This window comes from Scomber japonicus, chromosome 15 (assembly GCF_027409825.1).
Source record: "Scomber japonicus isolate fScoJap1 chromosome 15, fScoJap1.pri, whole genome shotgun sequence".
Taxonomy (NCBI): Eukaryota; Metazoa; Chordata; class Actinopteri; order Scombriformes; family Scombridae; genus Scomber; species Scomber japonicus.
The window spans coordinates 13480306-13497420 of record NC_070592.1 but is presented as its reverse complement, the minus strand read 5'-3'; the positions used below and the strand labels follow the sequence as shown (position 1 = coordinate 13497420).

The window sequence follows — 17115 nt, the reverse complement described above, 5'->3', positions numbered from 1 at the left end:
ATTGAGTAAATGATTATTTTTCATTCAAGGTGTAGTTACACTGGAAACACCATTGGAAGATATTTTTCTCTTTTTTTTCGCCCCCCAAACTTAAATCTTATAAAGAATTTTTAAGTAGTATCTTTTTTCATAGAAGCTATCGGTGCTGTTGCAGTGTGTGGAGAGCTTGGTGGGCTGAACACTGCAGGGTTCAGGTTTGGTTTTTTGGTTTTTAAGCGTGAACACCAGATCCTTGAAGTGTGTTCTCTCCTCTTGTCCACAGCATGTGGGGCGTGGACAAACAGAGCAGCGAGCTGTCTAGCCAGGTGTCCAGTCTGGCTGCCAATCTGAGGTGAACAGCCACTAGTGTGTCAGTGTGTGAAATGTCATGATCATGTCTGTAGGGGGGGGGAGTTTATAGTCCACATTATATATGAGGGCAGCAGCACATTTATTTAATTAGGTCTTAACAAAAAGATGCTAGTCAGAAAGAAGTCCTTTTAAAAATGCAGTCTTACAGGCTCTGCAACATCTATTAAACACCAGCTTGACTCTTTAAAATGTGAAGGCTGTAATTGATTCTGTTGACAGCGATCAGGAGAATGTAAATATTCATTAAGGGTTGTTAAAAAATATGCAACCTTTTAAAGAAAACTCATCGCACAAACTAGATGAAATGCAAATATTTGGTTTGAATAAAAAGCGACCCCCATAAAAATCTCTTAATTGACCGTGAACATTAAATTAGCTCAAGCTTATTGAATTCCACTGCACTATCAAATATTTTATGCCTTTTATTCTAGTCTACATTTACATATATATGAAGTAACCTGTCTATCAGCTGAACAGTAATGAACTAGACCTTTTATAAATTAGCATTTTATTATCACATATCCTTGTTTTTACTTAATATCAATAGCAGTGGAGCATTGGAAACTACGATTTTGGTGCAAGTGGGTCTGTCTTCCTGCAGCTTTAAGCTAGTTTACTAAATGCTAATAATTATACTAAATGTGTTAATAATTAATGAGTGTTAAAGCAAACTGAGCACGCTATTTCTATTCTGTGAAGGATGAACCACGAGCTACAGTATATGCATTAATAATGCAGTTCATGTTTAAGCTCTGTCTAGACTTAAAGTAAATGTACTGTCTGTGTGGAAGAATCTCATACACATACAGTACATACATTTTTTAATCATTACTTTATCATTAGTCTTATCTAGCCACATAAATGATAAAAACAGGATGTTAATCATTGCAGTCATTACTTTTTCTCCCCTAGTCTAAACATTTAATAATAACGCTGGAACACTGCAGTCTGCTGCTGCCAGAAATCAAATTAACTGCCAATTTTCACATTTCCTTCACTTCTATTTTACAGCCCTGAAACACTCACGCATACGGTGGCCTCAAAGCGCCCTAAACACATACACCAGTGAAAGCATAGTCGATGTGAAAATCCTACAAATAACACATACACAACATTTGGAGAAATGCATTTTTAATATCAAAAACAATTAAAAACGCCAACCATCTAGTTTGTCTCACTGCGAGCACATTTCTGTTTGTGTTGAACTATTTGCAGCCTTGACTGATTTTAAAATGCATTTCTCTTTATAAAAATCACACTTAATTTATCCTGTAAAGTTCTTTACTGAGATTAAATATCTTGGCCAAAATGTTAAGGTTTTTGCAGTCACTTATGTATGCATTTTTGTCCTTTTAAGGCCACTGAACACACTATATATCAAGGCAGTAATGCAAAACATTCATTCTTGTGTAAAAGCTGTTTGTAGATCAGAAAACAAGATTTTCATGCCTGGATTTTTTTTTACTTGTGCTGCAACAAACAAACAAACAAAAAAACCCAGCAGATCAGGGTCTTTGTGTTTCTGATGCTAAAACATTATTAACATTATTGCTGTCGTTGAAAGAAACCTTTGCTCGCAATAATGTTTCACACTTTTTCTCCACACATGCCTCCTAATCCACCTTTGGTTTGGGCTCCAACATTTTGTTTTCTCCCCACAGTGTTGGCTCTCCGTCCAACCTGCTCTTGGGTAGAGATGAGTGGTTGGGCCGGTACTGTATCACACTTCCTTTTTCCTGTGTGTCTGTGCGCTTCTGGCTGGCTCCCCCTTTAGCATGTCTGGTGCTGTCTGCAGTCAAACAGGAAAGAGACCTAGTTCCGGTTTCCACCATGTTCTCTAACCCGAGATTATTTTCTGTTTCTTCATTTGTAGTCACATCACTAGCTGACTCATTGCCAACCACCCTGTCATACAAATCATTTCATGCTTCCTGGGCTGTTCTGTTGATCTATTGGGAGCAGCGGGGTTCTTACTTCTGCTTTGAAAAGGCTCAGAATTGATTTGGATTGTTGAATAATCGAATGTGGCTTTTCCCTGTTGGTGCTGTGCCTTGTAATGTGGGTTTCTTTTGTCTGATGCGAGTGGCCTTACAGATTCTCCATTCACCTTTTTGTCAAGTGGTTAATATTTTTTTTTCTTTTCTTGCCTTTCCTTTTTGTTCTGTCCCTTATCTCCCATTTCGTGACCCCCTCTTCTCAGGCCTGTGACCAATATACCTCAAGGCGCAATGCTGACCGTCAACACAAACTCCAGCGTGAGCATCAAGTCGGAGCCCGTCTCGCCCGGCCGGGACCGCAGCACCCCTTGCCCTCATCCTTCTTCCACCACGCCGTCCTCGACCTCAGGAGTGGCCATCCTGACCGCGCCGCCGCATTACCCTGGCTCCCTGCTGTGCCTGGAGCCCCCGACCGGCCGCTCGCCCGCAGACAGCGTGAGCAGCAACGCCAGCTCCTTTGAAGGCAGCGATCGGGATGACGGGGGTGCTGCTGCAGGTGGAGGCGGAGGCAGTAGCAGTATCGCCGGTGCTACAGGAAGCGTCGGACCCGCCAGCCGGTCCGTGCCGCACGACTTCAGCCCCTCAGCCGAGCTCCTCAGGGCGTCAAACGAACCAGAGCAGGAAGGAGGAAACATCAAGCGCATGAGATTAGACGCCTGGGTCACATAGAGGCAGTGGTGTGATCTTTCTGCAATCCCCCTCCAACTCCCCCCACCCCCTCCGAGTGAAGTTTTGATGACACTTAAACACCTACAACACACACAAACACACACACACACACACACACACACACACACAGCCCTGAATCTCCCACTGCCCCCACCCCCACTGCCATGTGACACTATCATCACACATCTGCCTCTGTCCAACATTATACAACTCAGCTGTGTCATCCAGACTTACGAGGCTTTGCCAAAATAATAATAAAAAAACAAAAAAATAAATAACATTAAAAAAATCCTTTGGGGATCGCGCTCTGAGTGAGGGGAGGACGGCTTAGTGCTCAGCTGGATATTTTGTCCCAGGTAGACCCTTGAAAAGAGGGACAGTAGATTTTTAAAGCCTTTTTTGCTTGAATGGACTCCCGTGTAGTAATTTCTTTTGGTAGAAATGAGGTGTTAAACCTTTCTGCAATCAGACGAAACCATAAAAAAACATTTATCTTTCACATGGTTTCCTTCATCATGTATTCACATCAAGCTCTGCTACATTATTTCACAATGTGACTGGTGGCTTGTCGACATTATGAGACTTGTGCAGTAATCGACTCGTCACGTCCAGCTCTTAAATCATCATTTGAATCGTGTGCTGTCCATTCTTCCATGAGTCACTTTCCAAACTGCACTTTTGGAAATAACTTTTATCTGGACGAGTTTGAGGACAGAGCATCTCTCTGGCACTGAGCAAAGAGACTCAAACAGGGTCTTCTTGATAAGGATAGTTCACCACCGCCACCACCACCACCACCAGTGGATCTTTACGCTGACACAATTACCAACCTCGTACACCCAGACCCCGCCCCCCCGAGCCCTCAGGTGGCACTCTGCAGCCGTGGAGTTGAGCACCTTTGCCAGAGTGCCAATATCGACCTCTCTTCAGAAAAAAAAAATGCCAAATGCCTCTCACACACGGGGTGCAGGGACACTGACGAATTATCACTCACACTATCACAGAAACCGACTGGGACTAGTATATGAAAACTGTCGATGCCTTTTTTAAGGCTTTGAATTCGCCATCACACTCTCTCTCCTCAGACTGGGTGCTCCTCCCGTCCTCGCACCTGTTCTCCTCTGCAACTCGGATGGAAATTTGTTGCACCAGAAATCCAGCCAGTCACTCAGCTTATTACCAGGAGTAGATGCCATCCAGTTAAAATGCATAGTATGAGTTTTATGAGCCTCTGGTGGCTTTTTTTTGGGTAGGGAAGTATTTGGTTCTTTAAGTCCAAGTGTTCTTTATCTGTTGGTATTTTAAAATCTGTTTTGAAGGTCTGTTAGTTGTCCACGAATAGGAACTTTGTATAAAATCACTCCTTATACAAAAGCTTTGATGTCCTCTCTAGCTCTCTCTAGCTCTCCTTATCTCTTTGCGGTGTTTCAAAAAGTGAAAGGAAAAGACATTTTCTATATTTCTACCGCTTCAGTTGGCGACAAAGTAAAATAGCTTTTCAGCTTCAAACGACGTGTATGTACATATGAATATATTTGCATAGACTTTGCTAGGTATCCCTAAAAACAAGCAATGTGTTGATTCTCAGTGGATCTGTTTGCATATATGAGTGTGAAATTTGATATGTTTCGAGCTACGGTGCAGGGGTTAACGCCACACTAGGTAGTGATGGTGGATCGGACTTGTTTCAGTAAACCTATTTTAATGCTAGTGTTGATGGTGTGTGCACTTTCTGTCTCTCACTCACAGAGGCCTGCTTGGTTGTGGTGTCATCATATTCTCTTGCCACACATTTTTCTTTTAAAAATCCACGATCAAAGTAGAAATGTCCATAACCACCTTTTTAATATAAAATCATGAAGACACTGTCATTCACTTGTAGTCTAGTAAAGAGAAAACAGTACACAGCGTATTTTGATTCATGACAGAATCATGTCGAATCTTTTCCACCTTTTTCACTATGAAATTAAGTCAATAATTTGGCTACCAAGTGCTGTGTTGTTTAATTGTATGCTTTTTAGTACCAATTCGTTGTGCCAGAATCATTTCAAGTTTATGTATGAGTGTGTGTACACAGGTTGTGTATAGTCTACAAATAGAAAAGTTTTCTCCTGATTGCTTTTTTTCTTTTTTTCCTTTAGAAGACGCTCAAAGGTGCAGGCTGGTGTGTCAGCTGCACTTTGTTGACAGTTTTTTTTCTTTCCTACACATGAAAGTCAGTGTAGATGAAGTGGAGCTGGTGCAGTAAGACAAGTTTCTGGAAGGCTGTCAAACACCAGTGTTTAAATTTTCTATCATCATGCAGATTTTTCCATCCCACATTTTAAAGTGTGGTGGACATCTTTGACTGTTGCTATGCTCGCCCAGCTTCCTTTTATATCATGAAACAAATGCAGTTTACAACGATAACAGTGGTAGATTTACCACTAGAAGAAGTCTTAGTAAGTTTTGAAAGGAGTCCTTGATTCCCAACAGAGGAAGATAATTGATTGGAACTGATAACTGTTAACAGCTAATAAAGCAAACAGTTTAACGAGCTGGTTGGTCTTCAGCTGGTGTTTTGATGTTTTTAGCTGACTTGTTTTTTAAAATGAGAACCATGTAAAAGTTGCACTTATTGGCTAAATACTTACTCTCGTGCTAAAGTTTCATGTAGAAGATATTAAAGGGATAGTTGACATTTTTTAAAGTGGGGTTGTTTGAAGTACTTATCCACAATCAGTGTATTACTGACAGTAGATGGGGGTAGATGGGGTCCAAGTATTGACATGGAAGCCACTTTAAAATAGGCCTCTTTTTTGAAAAATCAGTATCAGGTGTAGTGTTTGCTATATTTAGAATATTTTCACCACTCTACCTTCAGACAGCCCTTTTCTTTGGCACTACATTTTCTCATCTGTGGAACTTACGTATTCCTTCGCCCGCCACACGCTGTATTACGCCGCAGATTAGCTGTTTGGGTCAAAGAGCGACATCACAGCGTGATGCCAATGACATTATTTCCAACAGAGATAATGATCTCCTCTTTTACCACACAGTCATTTCCATTTTCACAAAGACAAAACAAAACATTTGAATTAATTTCCACGGAAACTTTGTGTTTGTGGGCGCTGATGGTTAACTGAAATGTGACACCACACCGTTTGGCTTCAGCATCCTGCACACACACACACACACACACACACACACACACACACACACACACACACACACACACACACACAGGTTTGTTCATGTACAAAAAAAGGTTCTCTGTCCAATCTAGCAGTGTAGTCACATGACAATCTATATGAGAAATGAAAACCTGCACCCCTGTTACTTGTTGTGTACAATGTTTTTTAGAATCTCACTATTTTTGGATTAATTTGTGCTGGTGACAGTTCCATTGTCTATGATTATAATGATATTATGGAGCTTTTATTTTATTGCTATTGTGTAGGATAGCCAACTGTTTTTCTCTCTCTCTCTTATTTTATCATAAACATATAGTACTGGTTTCCTTTTTTGAAACAACTTGCTGAAAATTGCACGATCAGTTATTGTGGTATTAGCAAATGCAATGAAGGAAATACCAGTTAAATGCTGCAATTTTAATTAAGATATAGAATATATTTATAAAAACGGGAAACAACTGAAATTAGTAATTCATGAAATTTGAAAAACGTTAATGCATGGGATACAGGTAACAACAAAACTTATGTTACGTACAGTAATAAAGGACATGCATCACAAATGAGTTTTAAAACAACTCAGAATAATGTAGCATATGAAATACTAAAGATGAAATTTATAGCTAATATATTGTGTTGAGCTAGTCTGCTTTGGGTTTTGTTGTAAAGAAAATATTTCTTTTTTGTTTTTTTGAGAATGATATACAGTTTGTGTATATTTTCATATACAAAGTATGCACTGATATGTTATTGAAATTCTATACCGCTTTTACAAAAAAGTGTTTGTTGTACCAAAGTATCCAAGTCCCTTGAAACCTTATCCTTTTTGCGTATGTTTTACCGTATTTTATATATTAAATAGACAAACTGAGTGAAATGAAACTGAATCTGTGGTTTGTTTTCTGCACTGACGCTTTGTAGCGAAGCAAAAAACGCCTCGAAAATGATCTGAAACTCACGTCCGACATCAGGAACATGTATCAGCAGAGTGAGGCGAGTAAAATGTTCACATGTTCACACAATCTTTCTTCATTCACTTCAGAGCTGCATCAGTGTTTGCTCTGTTACACTTACAAACACATGAGAATGAGACTTCACTTCACACATTTAGTGATAACCAAACAGCTAAATGTAACTGTAACACTTGCGACCTCCTGTGAGGTTAACAGAAACTGCGAGTGAGTTAGCATCTGATAGAGTAAGATTAAATACAGTTGAAACCAGAAGTTTCCATACACTATAAAAAAAAGGTTATGTCTTTTTATACAGTGTATGTAAACTTCTGGTTTCAACTATACTTTCACTTTTATCCTACATTAATATATTTAATTATTATTTGTTGGCTTTTGTTTTCTTTTGATTCTTGACATTTACTTAGATAAAATCACGATTAAAAAATGCCCATTATAAGTAAAATTACTTTCACAATTGTACTTAGGAACATAGTAAAAAGTACACAAGTATTAATGGATATTGTACCTCGAGAATGGAAAAAGTTTTAAGTAACAAACTTGTTACACAGAAAAGTGGTCCCCATGAGTGTTATAATGTTATAAAGCTAAAAAGATCAGCTTTAATTGGTAAATATTTGATATTCTGTTTATCGTTTAAACTATTTTTAAGTTTATGCCTAAAAATGTTCTGGTTCCAGCCTCTCTGATGTGGAGATGTGAATTTTGGAGTATTGATTGGACAGGGGACGGCCGTGGGTTAGGAGGTAGAGCGGGTCGTCTACTTATCAGGAGATCAGCAGTTCGATCCCCGGCTTCACCAGTCCACATGTCTTCAAGCAAGATACTGAATCTCAAATAGGTCCTGAAGGCTGTTCCATCAGTGTGTGAATGAGTGAATGTTGGCTGTAAAGCGCTTTGACTGGTTGGAGACTAGAAAAAGTGCTGTTTAAATGCTTTTAATTTACAAAATAAAGGTTGTGTCTAGATGGTAACACTAGATAAGATTCATAGAAGTACTTGCTTGCAAAAATAATGAAAAGATAAATCAAAAATAATTGTAAATTGCAGTTTATATTATTTGAGTACTTTAACTGATGCAAGCACCATTTTAATATTTGGTACTTTCTCTGTTGTGTAAAAGGTATTTAATTTGTTCTATTCATAGGTTTCCATTTCAGATCTTAATCTGAAAAGTAACGTCTCCTCCAGCTGTCTAATACACACAACAACAAACAAAAAGGGCTGATTAGTTTTCACCTGCTCTCTCCTCATGCAGCTCATTAGTTCCCTCGAGACTTCAAACCGGCCTTATAATTACCCTGAGTGGTCAATAAAAGACCACAACCCTCTCTCATTTCTCTTCTCTCAGCTTGCCTGAGCTGTTGCTACATTGTTTGATAAAACTTGTTGAAGATAATAGGGGAAAAAAGTAAGTGGTGGGAGGTTGGAGTGAGTGTTCAATAAGAAATGACTGATGAAGGTTCAGATCTGTTCAATTTCACAGAGAGCTACAAAAACAAATGTCTTATTTTTAATTATTAGACCCTCGTAATGTAATAGTGGATAGTGTTTTCCAGGACGTATTACACTGATGTCACCTGGATTATGTTTCTAGTGAGTGTTATTTTAGCCATGTTTCCCTGCTGCTGGACATCAGGCTTCATGCCGCTTGTTTGTTTTGAAGCTAAATTCTTGTGGTGTGCGTCACTGTCAGTAAACTGTCAGCATTGTTCAAGTTTCAAATCTGAGCTCCAGCTATTTGGCCTTGTTGAAGCTCGCCTCTTGATAAATCATCAGAGCGGACACATTTATAATTTACCCTGTGAACTTCCTGTATAAGCATGATTCAGAACATTTTTCATATCCTTTTGTTATGTCAAAAAACAGGAATCAATGTTGAGTAAAAAAGATCTGAGTCATCATGTGCGGCACACTGTTGAATATTTGGTAATAAAGCTTTATTGAACTCATTCAAGCCACCAAATATTGATTATATTTAGTTTAAATAGTCATTCATTCATACACTGAAAAAAAAAGAATAAATCTAAAAAAAAAAAAAAGCTCAGCAGTTACTAATGCTAAAAAATTATGAAATCACATTTTACAGTCATGGTTGTAAATATTATGTTTTCAGGCAATTTTCAGATGACAATAAAAAATGAAAGAATTCATAAAACAACTTATTGTTAATAATTAAACATAGTAAAAGGATAAAAAGCTCCTGTCACTACTCCTGCTAAAGATTTACAGTAAAGGTGCTTCTACAATATTACGCTTAATATTTTATCTTCTATGTACATTCAGTATCTAGATCCTTGATTCTGTGCTTTTCAGACAGTTTCATGCTTAATTTTTCCATTTCTGTGTTTTTCTGCAACACAAATCCGACACACTCAAACTGAAACTCTCAAAACTGGATTCATTTGGCTCACTGATAAGAAGGTAAAGACTGTGGAAAGGTTTGTAATAGAAGACATATGGTACAAAATGAGTAAACGCACATTGTAAAAAGAGCTCATGCTTCAGGCCTCATCTCTCGGTAAAGTTTTAATTTAGCGTATGTAAACTTTTTAATTTTCTTTGCTCACCTCTCGTGTGAATATTGTGCATTTTTTAATACAGAGAATGAGAGTCGTGCTCCTAAAGTGCTCACAACCGGCTGCTCGTCATCATTTCTTCCTGAACAAGGGACCGAAGATCGAATACTTGTGAAGATGACACCAAAAAAACTGAGCCGAGATTTCTTAGTGTTGTGTTTCGTTGTGATATTTTTAAAAAAAAAGGTGATTACAGCTGTTTCGTCTCTCCTCACCGATTCAATTCCACCAGCGCAACCTGGGGGGAGGAGCGGTCGCGGAAGGTCCCACGTCAAAAACCGCCTCGTGTCCGACTGACGCGCAGACGTAGTAGAGGTTGATGCCCAGCATGACCAGTATGGGGAAGAAGGAGAAGCCGAAGCCGAAGCCCCTGATGCTGCTGTCCAGAGCGAGGCAGAGCCAGTAGATCAGCCTGGAGAACAGAAAACACCAAGATCAATCTTAAAAACATGTAGAAAGTTACAGAAGCTAATGAGATTGATGTCTTTCATTTCTGTTTAAAAGTACATTTATAAATCAGCTTGATTTGACCCACACATCCACTCTCTTTTCAGCAGGAACAGTAGAGCACTTTTTAATCAGTTTTTAAATGCCTGATGACTCAAAACTGGATTCATAACTTCATAATCAATCTTCTAATTTTCCCTCATTCGTGTATTCAGTTGTGCCCGGGAGTTTTCTGTCAGAGGTGGAGCTCAACTGAAACCGAAACACGCATCAAGGATGTGAGTTTTAGCACAGTGCTGCCTGTTAAAATACAGCACACATCTAAAAGAGAGGCAAACCAAAAACTGATCAGACCAGTTTCAAACAAATCCTTTTAACCCTTCTAAATGGATTCGTCACAAAAAGAAGAAATGATGCGAAAAGCTACTGGTATTGATAACAGATAGACCGTGTAATAAGTTGAATACATTTTCACTCCCACATGCAGTTAAAGGTTCAGATAAGGCAGATAAAAATGAAGCTGGTGGTTCATTCATTCAGACAGGACAAACTGAGCGCGAGGTGTCTGTGTAAAATAAAGCTATCTCTGTCACAGATGTTGATTTATCTGGTTTATAAATACTGTTTAGACCGTGTACCTGTCTGTAATGACCACAGCAACGTTAGCTGGTCTTAATGAGCCGATGATTTCACAGGATTGACAGCTATCTAAACAGCCGGGAGGAACTTTAAAACCTATAATTCACTGTTGTATATGAAAATCTGAAGTGGTCATGCTCACAAACAAAACTTATTCATTTTAGCTCATATTTGGCCATTTTCCTCCTTTGTTTTCACTTAGATCTGTTTTTTTTAGTCTGTTTTTTGTGGCCTCTGAAACCAAAACGCCCCCCAAACATGAGACCCCTCATTTCAGTATGAATACAAATTTTAAAAATGACAATAAACTGCAATAATTAAGCATCATTCTTGCACTATGACAATCAGCATTAAAATATTTTGATTATCTATTCCACACACACCTGCCGAAAACAAATATGATGGTAAGCAGTGGCACCAGCTTGACCAGGTCCTGGCTGATGTAGGTTGCCATGACGGCAAGTTGCAGGAAGTAGAAGAGGAAGAGGGCCAGCGATTCATGGACGAAATGCCAGTGCACTGCCACCTCTCTGTTCACCAGTGGGCTCTGATAGAGGGGCGTCAGAGCACTGTAGCGCAGCCTGGCCGCGCCCTGCACCACCACACCTGCACAGAGACATAAAGTCATGATCAGCTGGTTTTTATTAGTCTGTGTGTCGTCTTTTTTCCCCCAACCAAACAAGCGTGCAAACAGTCTTACCGAGCAGGATGGGGATGATGGCGAAGAAGGAGCAGCGTAATGTGTACACCACCCTGAGGGGGGTGCTCACCAGCACCGGGGAGTCAAAGGGGAGGAAGGTGTAACCTAACCACACCAGTAGAGGAAAGAGGAGCCCTGCAGCTACCAGCCCCAGAGCCAGCCTCGCGTTTTCACTGCACACATGTTCACACAAGTCTGAGGAGGAAAAAACAAAAAGTCTTTCTTTTTTGTTCCCATCTTATCATCTAATCCCTATTTATACATTTATATCCAATAAATATGTTATTATTTTTGTATATTTCACATACTAATTGTTAGGCGAGATATTACTTAGGAGATATTATTTGGGTATCAGATCCATTTATCACTAGCCGAGCATATCCGTACTGCACGTCTGGAACTTTAAATATTTCTTTAAACAATGGACAAGGTGCAGATTAGATTAGCTGTTCCTGCTGAGAGCAAACACTAGATTCAATAAATGATGTGACTTGAACTGAGAGTTGCTCTTAAAGCTTATACTTCACTTTAAGTAGAAACTGCTTGACAAATCTTTGTCATTCTTCACTTTCAGTCAAAAATGAAGTGTAGTCTTGATACCAGACAATCAGAGATCTCTGGGGGTTTATAAATGGACTGTAGTTACTCCAACAGTGGTGAGAACGGCTGCTAACAAACCTAAGCCCCTTACTATTGTCAAGGCCACGCCTTGCTGGAAACGCCTCCATTCTCCTCCATAGTGAACTGTGTGTCACTACCACAATATGAAGGGCCGCCCTCAAGACTTTGGATTGGTTCTGCAATGCAGGTTTTTTTAAACTCTAAACACTGTGCTCACAGACTGGCCTGTGAGTCTATGTAAAGTGTTGACATGATTGTTATGATTATACTCACAGTATTTGTCGTCCTCTTCATTCCAGTTGGCGTACATCTGCATTTCTGATTCAGGCTCCACCTGCGGCTCCTTCTCTATGTCCCTCTCTATAAACACCCTGCTCTCCTCAGGAAGCTCTTTGCTAGACGGACGCACAATCCTGACTTGTGGAGTAAAACCCAGAGCAGGTTTCTCGGAGATCCAATGTGACTCTTCTTGTTCGTCTTCCTCCTCGTCCTCCTCCTCTTCATCATCTGCCAGTGAACCGTCCCCTTTGTTGTTCAACTGCACCTCGCTCTCATCGTCCCTCCACCTCTCGCCTTCAGGCATGCTTTCCCTCCATTTGGCTTTGCCCTTTCTGTCACTCTCTGTCTGGCTCTGCTCCTCGGACAGCTCCTGGCTTCCTCCACTGATCCCTGCGTCCCTCTCTTCAGGCTCCAAAACGGCTTTTTCTGAGTGGACTTCATCTTCATTGTCCATCTGCGGCCTCTTGTCTTTGTCTCCTGGCCACGGCAGAGTGCTCGGCTCCTGTAGAGGGCCACTCACTTTCTCCTCCTCCTCCTCGTCTTGATCTTCCCTCTCTTCCTCCTTCTCTTGATCTTCCTTCTCCTTCTCCTCCTCTTTTAATTCCTCATCTTTAGATGTCTTTCTGTCCTCTATGCTGTCGCTCTCGTGTGGTTTTTTACTTCCAGCTGTTTGAAGTTCTGCAGTAGGACCAGCAGGTAAAGGTGCCGCCTCTTCAGTCAGTTTGGAGTTTAAATCACTTTGGTCAGACATTTTTGTCCAATTTGAGTTTTTAAATCAAATCTTTTCTTTTTTCAGTCGATAGCTGTTGCACTGTCAAGAGTCCTTGACTGTTAGCAAAACTGCCTCCGCTTGCTAAAAGTCATTTTTGGACACATTTGTTTATTTCCCTGTGAGAGGAAAAAAGTTACAATGTTTAAAACAATATCCAGCCCCACCTTCAGCCTCACACAAGAATAAATCAAAGTTCACTGTTTATCATGGGTGTGTAGCCCTATATGACCAGTCCTGCCCTCACACACTCTGCAGTCAGTCCTGTTTAAATACTTTATGTCTGATAATCAGCCACATGAACACTGCTATTCGTGCTCTATCTGTGGTCTTAATAGATCCTCTTACTCTAAATAAGTGAAGATAAAACAAGCTAAAATGATTATTGACAAGAAATGAATCTGTAACAACTGATTCAAAAGCAGAAATTGCATGAGGGTTAGGGTTTTCTCTGTTTTATATCATTGTGAATTGAATATGTTTGAGTTTCAGACTGTTTGTCAGACAAAACAAACTATTTGAAGATGTCACCTTGGGTTGTAGAGAACTGTGATGGGCATCTGTCTCTATTTTCAGATGTTCTGCTTAAAAGAAAATAATGAGGACAGTATGGATATCACTGCAAAAAAAAAAATTCAGCCTCTTTGACTTTGGTAGAGTTCAATATAAATTACACAGAGAAATGTGTATTTACTCTTATAAACTCTTTCATGCTTTGGACCAACTACTCCACTCAAAACCTGGCTTTAACTTAAACCAGCATTACTGTTTTGCCCCATGCAACAGAAGCAATAACTCACAGCTGCAGTCATCAAATTGTGAAAAAAAGCCAGTTTCACATTCCTGGAGTTCAAGGTGACATCATCAAATTTTCTTGTTTTGTGCGATCAGCAGTCCAAAACCAAAAACTATTCAAGTTACTATAATATAGGACAAAAAAAGTTTTCACATTTGAGAGGCTGAAACCATCAAATGTGAATCAATTCAATCAATTAATTCTCTGTGATCACCTACTCAATCAAGCAACTGTTGCAGCTCTAGTCAAAAATATAACCCGATATATACCAAATATATTCAATTAAAAAACAAATAAACAGAAAAGCAGCAAATCCTCACATTTGAGAAGCTGGAGCTAATGAATGTTTGACATTTTAGCTGACGATTAACTGATCATCAAACCTGTTGCAGATTCATTTGTTAACTAATTTACTGATTAATTGATTGATGTAAGTTCACTAAATGAACCGTAATAGTTTGTTAAGATACCAGATGCATCTTGACAAATTCATCAGGCTGACCCAACTTTGGAATATTTGCATGTGGTTATTCTACAGAGTCAATAATTAACAGAAAACACTGATGCATTTCCGCTAATGAGTAATGAGCTGCATAAACATGACTGCAGTCCAGCTGTCTGAAGACTAACCTCCTGGACTTTGTTACACAAAGAAGAGTTCAACACTATCATTGAAATGTAATGAAGTGTGTTTGAAACTCATTTGCTATAATGGAGAGTGCAAATGTTCAGCTTTTTATTATTTTTAATCCTTTAAATCATTAATTTAAATCTTCTTGAGTGTGATATGAGAAGTTAGAATTGTGTACTTCTGCATCTGAGTTGGGTTTTATTCAATCTTTAAAACACTGATAACAATAATAATAATAATAACAACAATAACAACAACAACAGTATTTCTAAAGCACCCCTTAAAACGAAGTTAAAGTGCTTTGACAGACAAAGCAAAAGCAGTAAAATATAAACCAAGACAACACAGAGCAGTAACAAGACTGACATTGACAAGATGAAGGTAGAGGACAATGAAATACAGTTAGGAGATGAAAATATAATCTAAAAATATATATACTAAAATAACATTAAATAATACAATAAGATAAGACATGAACAATAAACAAACGAAAATAGTCATTAATTATTATGACTAACTATATACATTCATGATCAGAGCCTAAACAGCCTGCCAGTACTATTTACTGTTAAAAAAAAATAAGCTTGTTTCCTAACTTTATGGTCCAAAGTTTGCTATGCCGACACCATGTTTGTATGTTCAGGTGAAGCTAATCAGGCGTGATGTGGATCAGGAGGAATGTAGTTTCGGGCTGGAGCGAAAACAAGATTTACGACTCTGTATTTACAAACGGAGTGCTGTGATAGTTAAACAGAGATATTAATAATGAGCGTTAATGGCTGACTTACCTGTTGTTGTTGTTTTTTTTACTTCGTTAACATCACCGAAGCAAATCCAACTTTGCCTGAAAACGACGAGCTGAGTGTGGTTTACTTGGTTGTTTCTCACCGCTGGTAGACAGAAGTTACCTGGCAGGTGTGACAGGATCAACCAGAGGGTGCCAACTCTCGCGAGGTTAGAGATAAAATTACCGTCTTGGTTAGAATCTCGCGAGATCCAATCTATCTACCAATCTATCTCCAATCTGGTAACAGGTGCTCAATCCAATGTTTAACAGGTAAAAAGAAAAAAAAGAAAAAAAAAGTAACTTCTTCTTCTCTCCAGCAGACAGGAACAATTTATTGCACTGCTGCCTCCACCTGGTGTAATAATGTCATTGCTACTTTTGTTCTCTGAGACCTATATCTTAAATATATACAGTGGGGAAAATAAGTATTGAACACGTCAACATTTCTTTCAGTAAATATATTTCCAATGAGGCTATAAACATTAATTTTTCACCAGACTTCCAGTATTAACTGAAGAAATCCACACATATAAAGAAATCAAAACATTTAAGTCCATAAATAAAATTATGTGTAATAAAGCGGAATGAAACAGAAAAAAAAAGTATTGAACACGCTAGGAAAAAACAGTACACCAAGGCAAGGAACCAGTTGAAATCTGTTAGTAGTTAGAAAGTAATTCTACCTTCTGTCTATGCAAATTAATATCAGCTGGGTGAGTACATATTGATGGCTATAAAAATGTTTTTGTTACACAAGAGACAACTCATGATGGGTTAAAGAAAAGAGCTCTCCCAAGACTTTTGCCATCCATTAACATACATGAGAGGGGCAAAATATTAGGAACACCATTCAATTTAATGCACTTCAGTACACCACCTCAGTTGAATTATCACCTTTTTGTGACAATGTTAACAAAAATGGAAAATGTATAAACTTTAAAAAAAAAAAAAAAGTAGAATTTATAGAAGCGCTGTTGTATTGGATTGCATTAGAAGAGGCCCTGTATATGACTGTATGTCTTACACATTTATAGATGTCTGGTTTGGAGGAAGTGTACTATGTCTTTAGCTCTCTTTTTTTTAAAACACCCCGTAGCCCAGCAGTCTTTAAAGGGAACATTTTTCAATTCAATGTATAAAGACATGTTGTACAGACTCCGGCACCCCACAGCGTTCGCCCACTTCCTAATCTGCAATGTCCCAGCCTGTCTTGTCTTTTGCCAGGTTTCACCGCTGGTTGGATGTTGTAGTTTTGTGTCTCTGCTGTCTGCATCCCACTCACTGATGATGCTGCTGCCAAATGACACCTGCTGCACATCTACATAATCCCTGCCTAAACTTGTCCCACAGCTACTCAATCCCCCTGGTAGATTGAATACCCCTGGGGGATTGAGTAGCTGTGGATTGAGGGATTGAGGTGGGTTCCCCCCCACCCACCCCATGCCCTCAACCCCAACACATACCAGCACCCATAGAAAACCCACACTACATCCCCACCTCTCCAGTTGAAAAACCATCATGACTGGATGAGAGTTTGACCCAATAATTAAACAGTTTGGACCGTGTGAGGTAGGACACTCCCATAACTGTTATTCCTGCACTGCTCTTGAGTCTGAATCTTCACCTCACCTTTGACAAGATCACAAATCCACTCACACAGAGTACAACAACAACCACATCTCAAGGTTCTCCTCAACCTATGGGATTTG

The 17115-nt window shown here is 39.3% G+C and overlaps 2 protein-coding genes across 4 annotated transcripts in view; one reads left to right on the top strand and one right to left on the bottom strand.

The window, feature by feature from the left end:
* LOC128373786 (myocyte-specific enhancer factor 2D homolog) overlaps positions 1-3069 on the top strand; it is a 29852-nt gene extending 26783 nt beyond the window's left edge. Inside the window, exons 10-12 of one of the 3 annotated variants that reach the window (XM_053333970.1) lie at positions 263-331; positions 2013-2063; positions 2552-3069. In XM_053333970.1, the coding sequence (XP_053189945.1) occupies positions 263-331; positions 2013-2063; positions 2552-3017 (586 nt within the window). In that variant the 3' untranslated portion in view covers positions 3018-3069. The remainder of the gene's footprint in view (positions 1-262; positions 332-2012; positions 2064-2551) is intronic. The other 2 variants (XM_053333971.1, XM_053333973.1) reach the window with 2 other exon arrangements.
* A 6200-nt stretch (positions 3070-9269) lies between these two features.
* tmem79a (transmembrane protein 79a) lies at positions 9270-15435 on the bottom strand. Its single transcript, XM_053334545.1, has 5 exons — positions 15408-15435; positions 12418-13311; positions 11524-11718; positions 11207-11429; positions 9270-10149 (listed from the first exon to the last, which is right to left on the bottom strand). The coding sequence occupies exons 2-5, from the start codon at positions 13172-13174 to the stop codon at positions 9957-9959; spliced, it is 1368 nt and encodes a 455-aa protein (XP_053190520.1). The 5' UTR covers positions 13175-13311; positions 15408-15435; the 3' UTR covers positions 9270-9956.
* Between the last annotated feature and the right edge of the window lie 1680 nt (positions 15436-17115).

Bases quoted from the DNA above. Each gene is read 5' to 3' on its own strand.
- tmem79a (XM_053334545.1), bottom strand. From the start codon at position 13,174: ATGTCTGACCAAAGTGATTTAAACTCCAAACTGACTGAAGAGGCGGCA. The intron at 11,719-12,417 runs GTGAGTATAATC...TTTCCTCCTCAG, and splicing joins TGAAGAGGACGACAAATACT to ACTTGTGTGAACATGTGTGC. The intron at 11,430-11,523 runs GTAAGACTGTTT...GTCTCTGTGCAG, and splicing joins CATCATCCCCATCCTGCTCG to GTGTGGTGGTGCAGGGCGCG.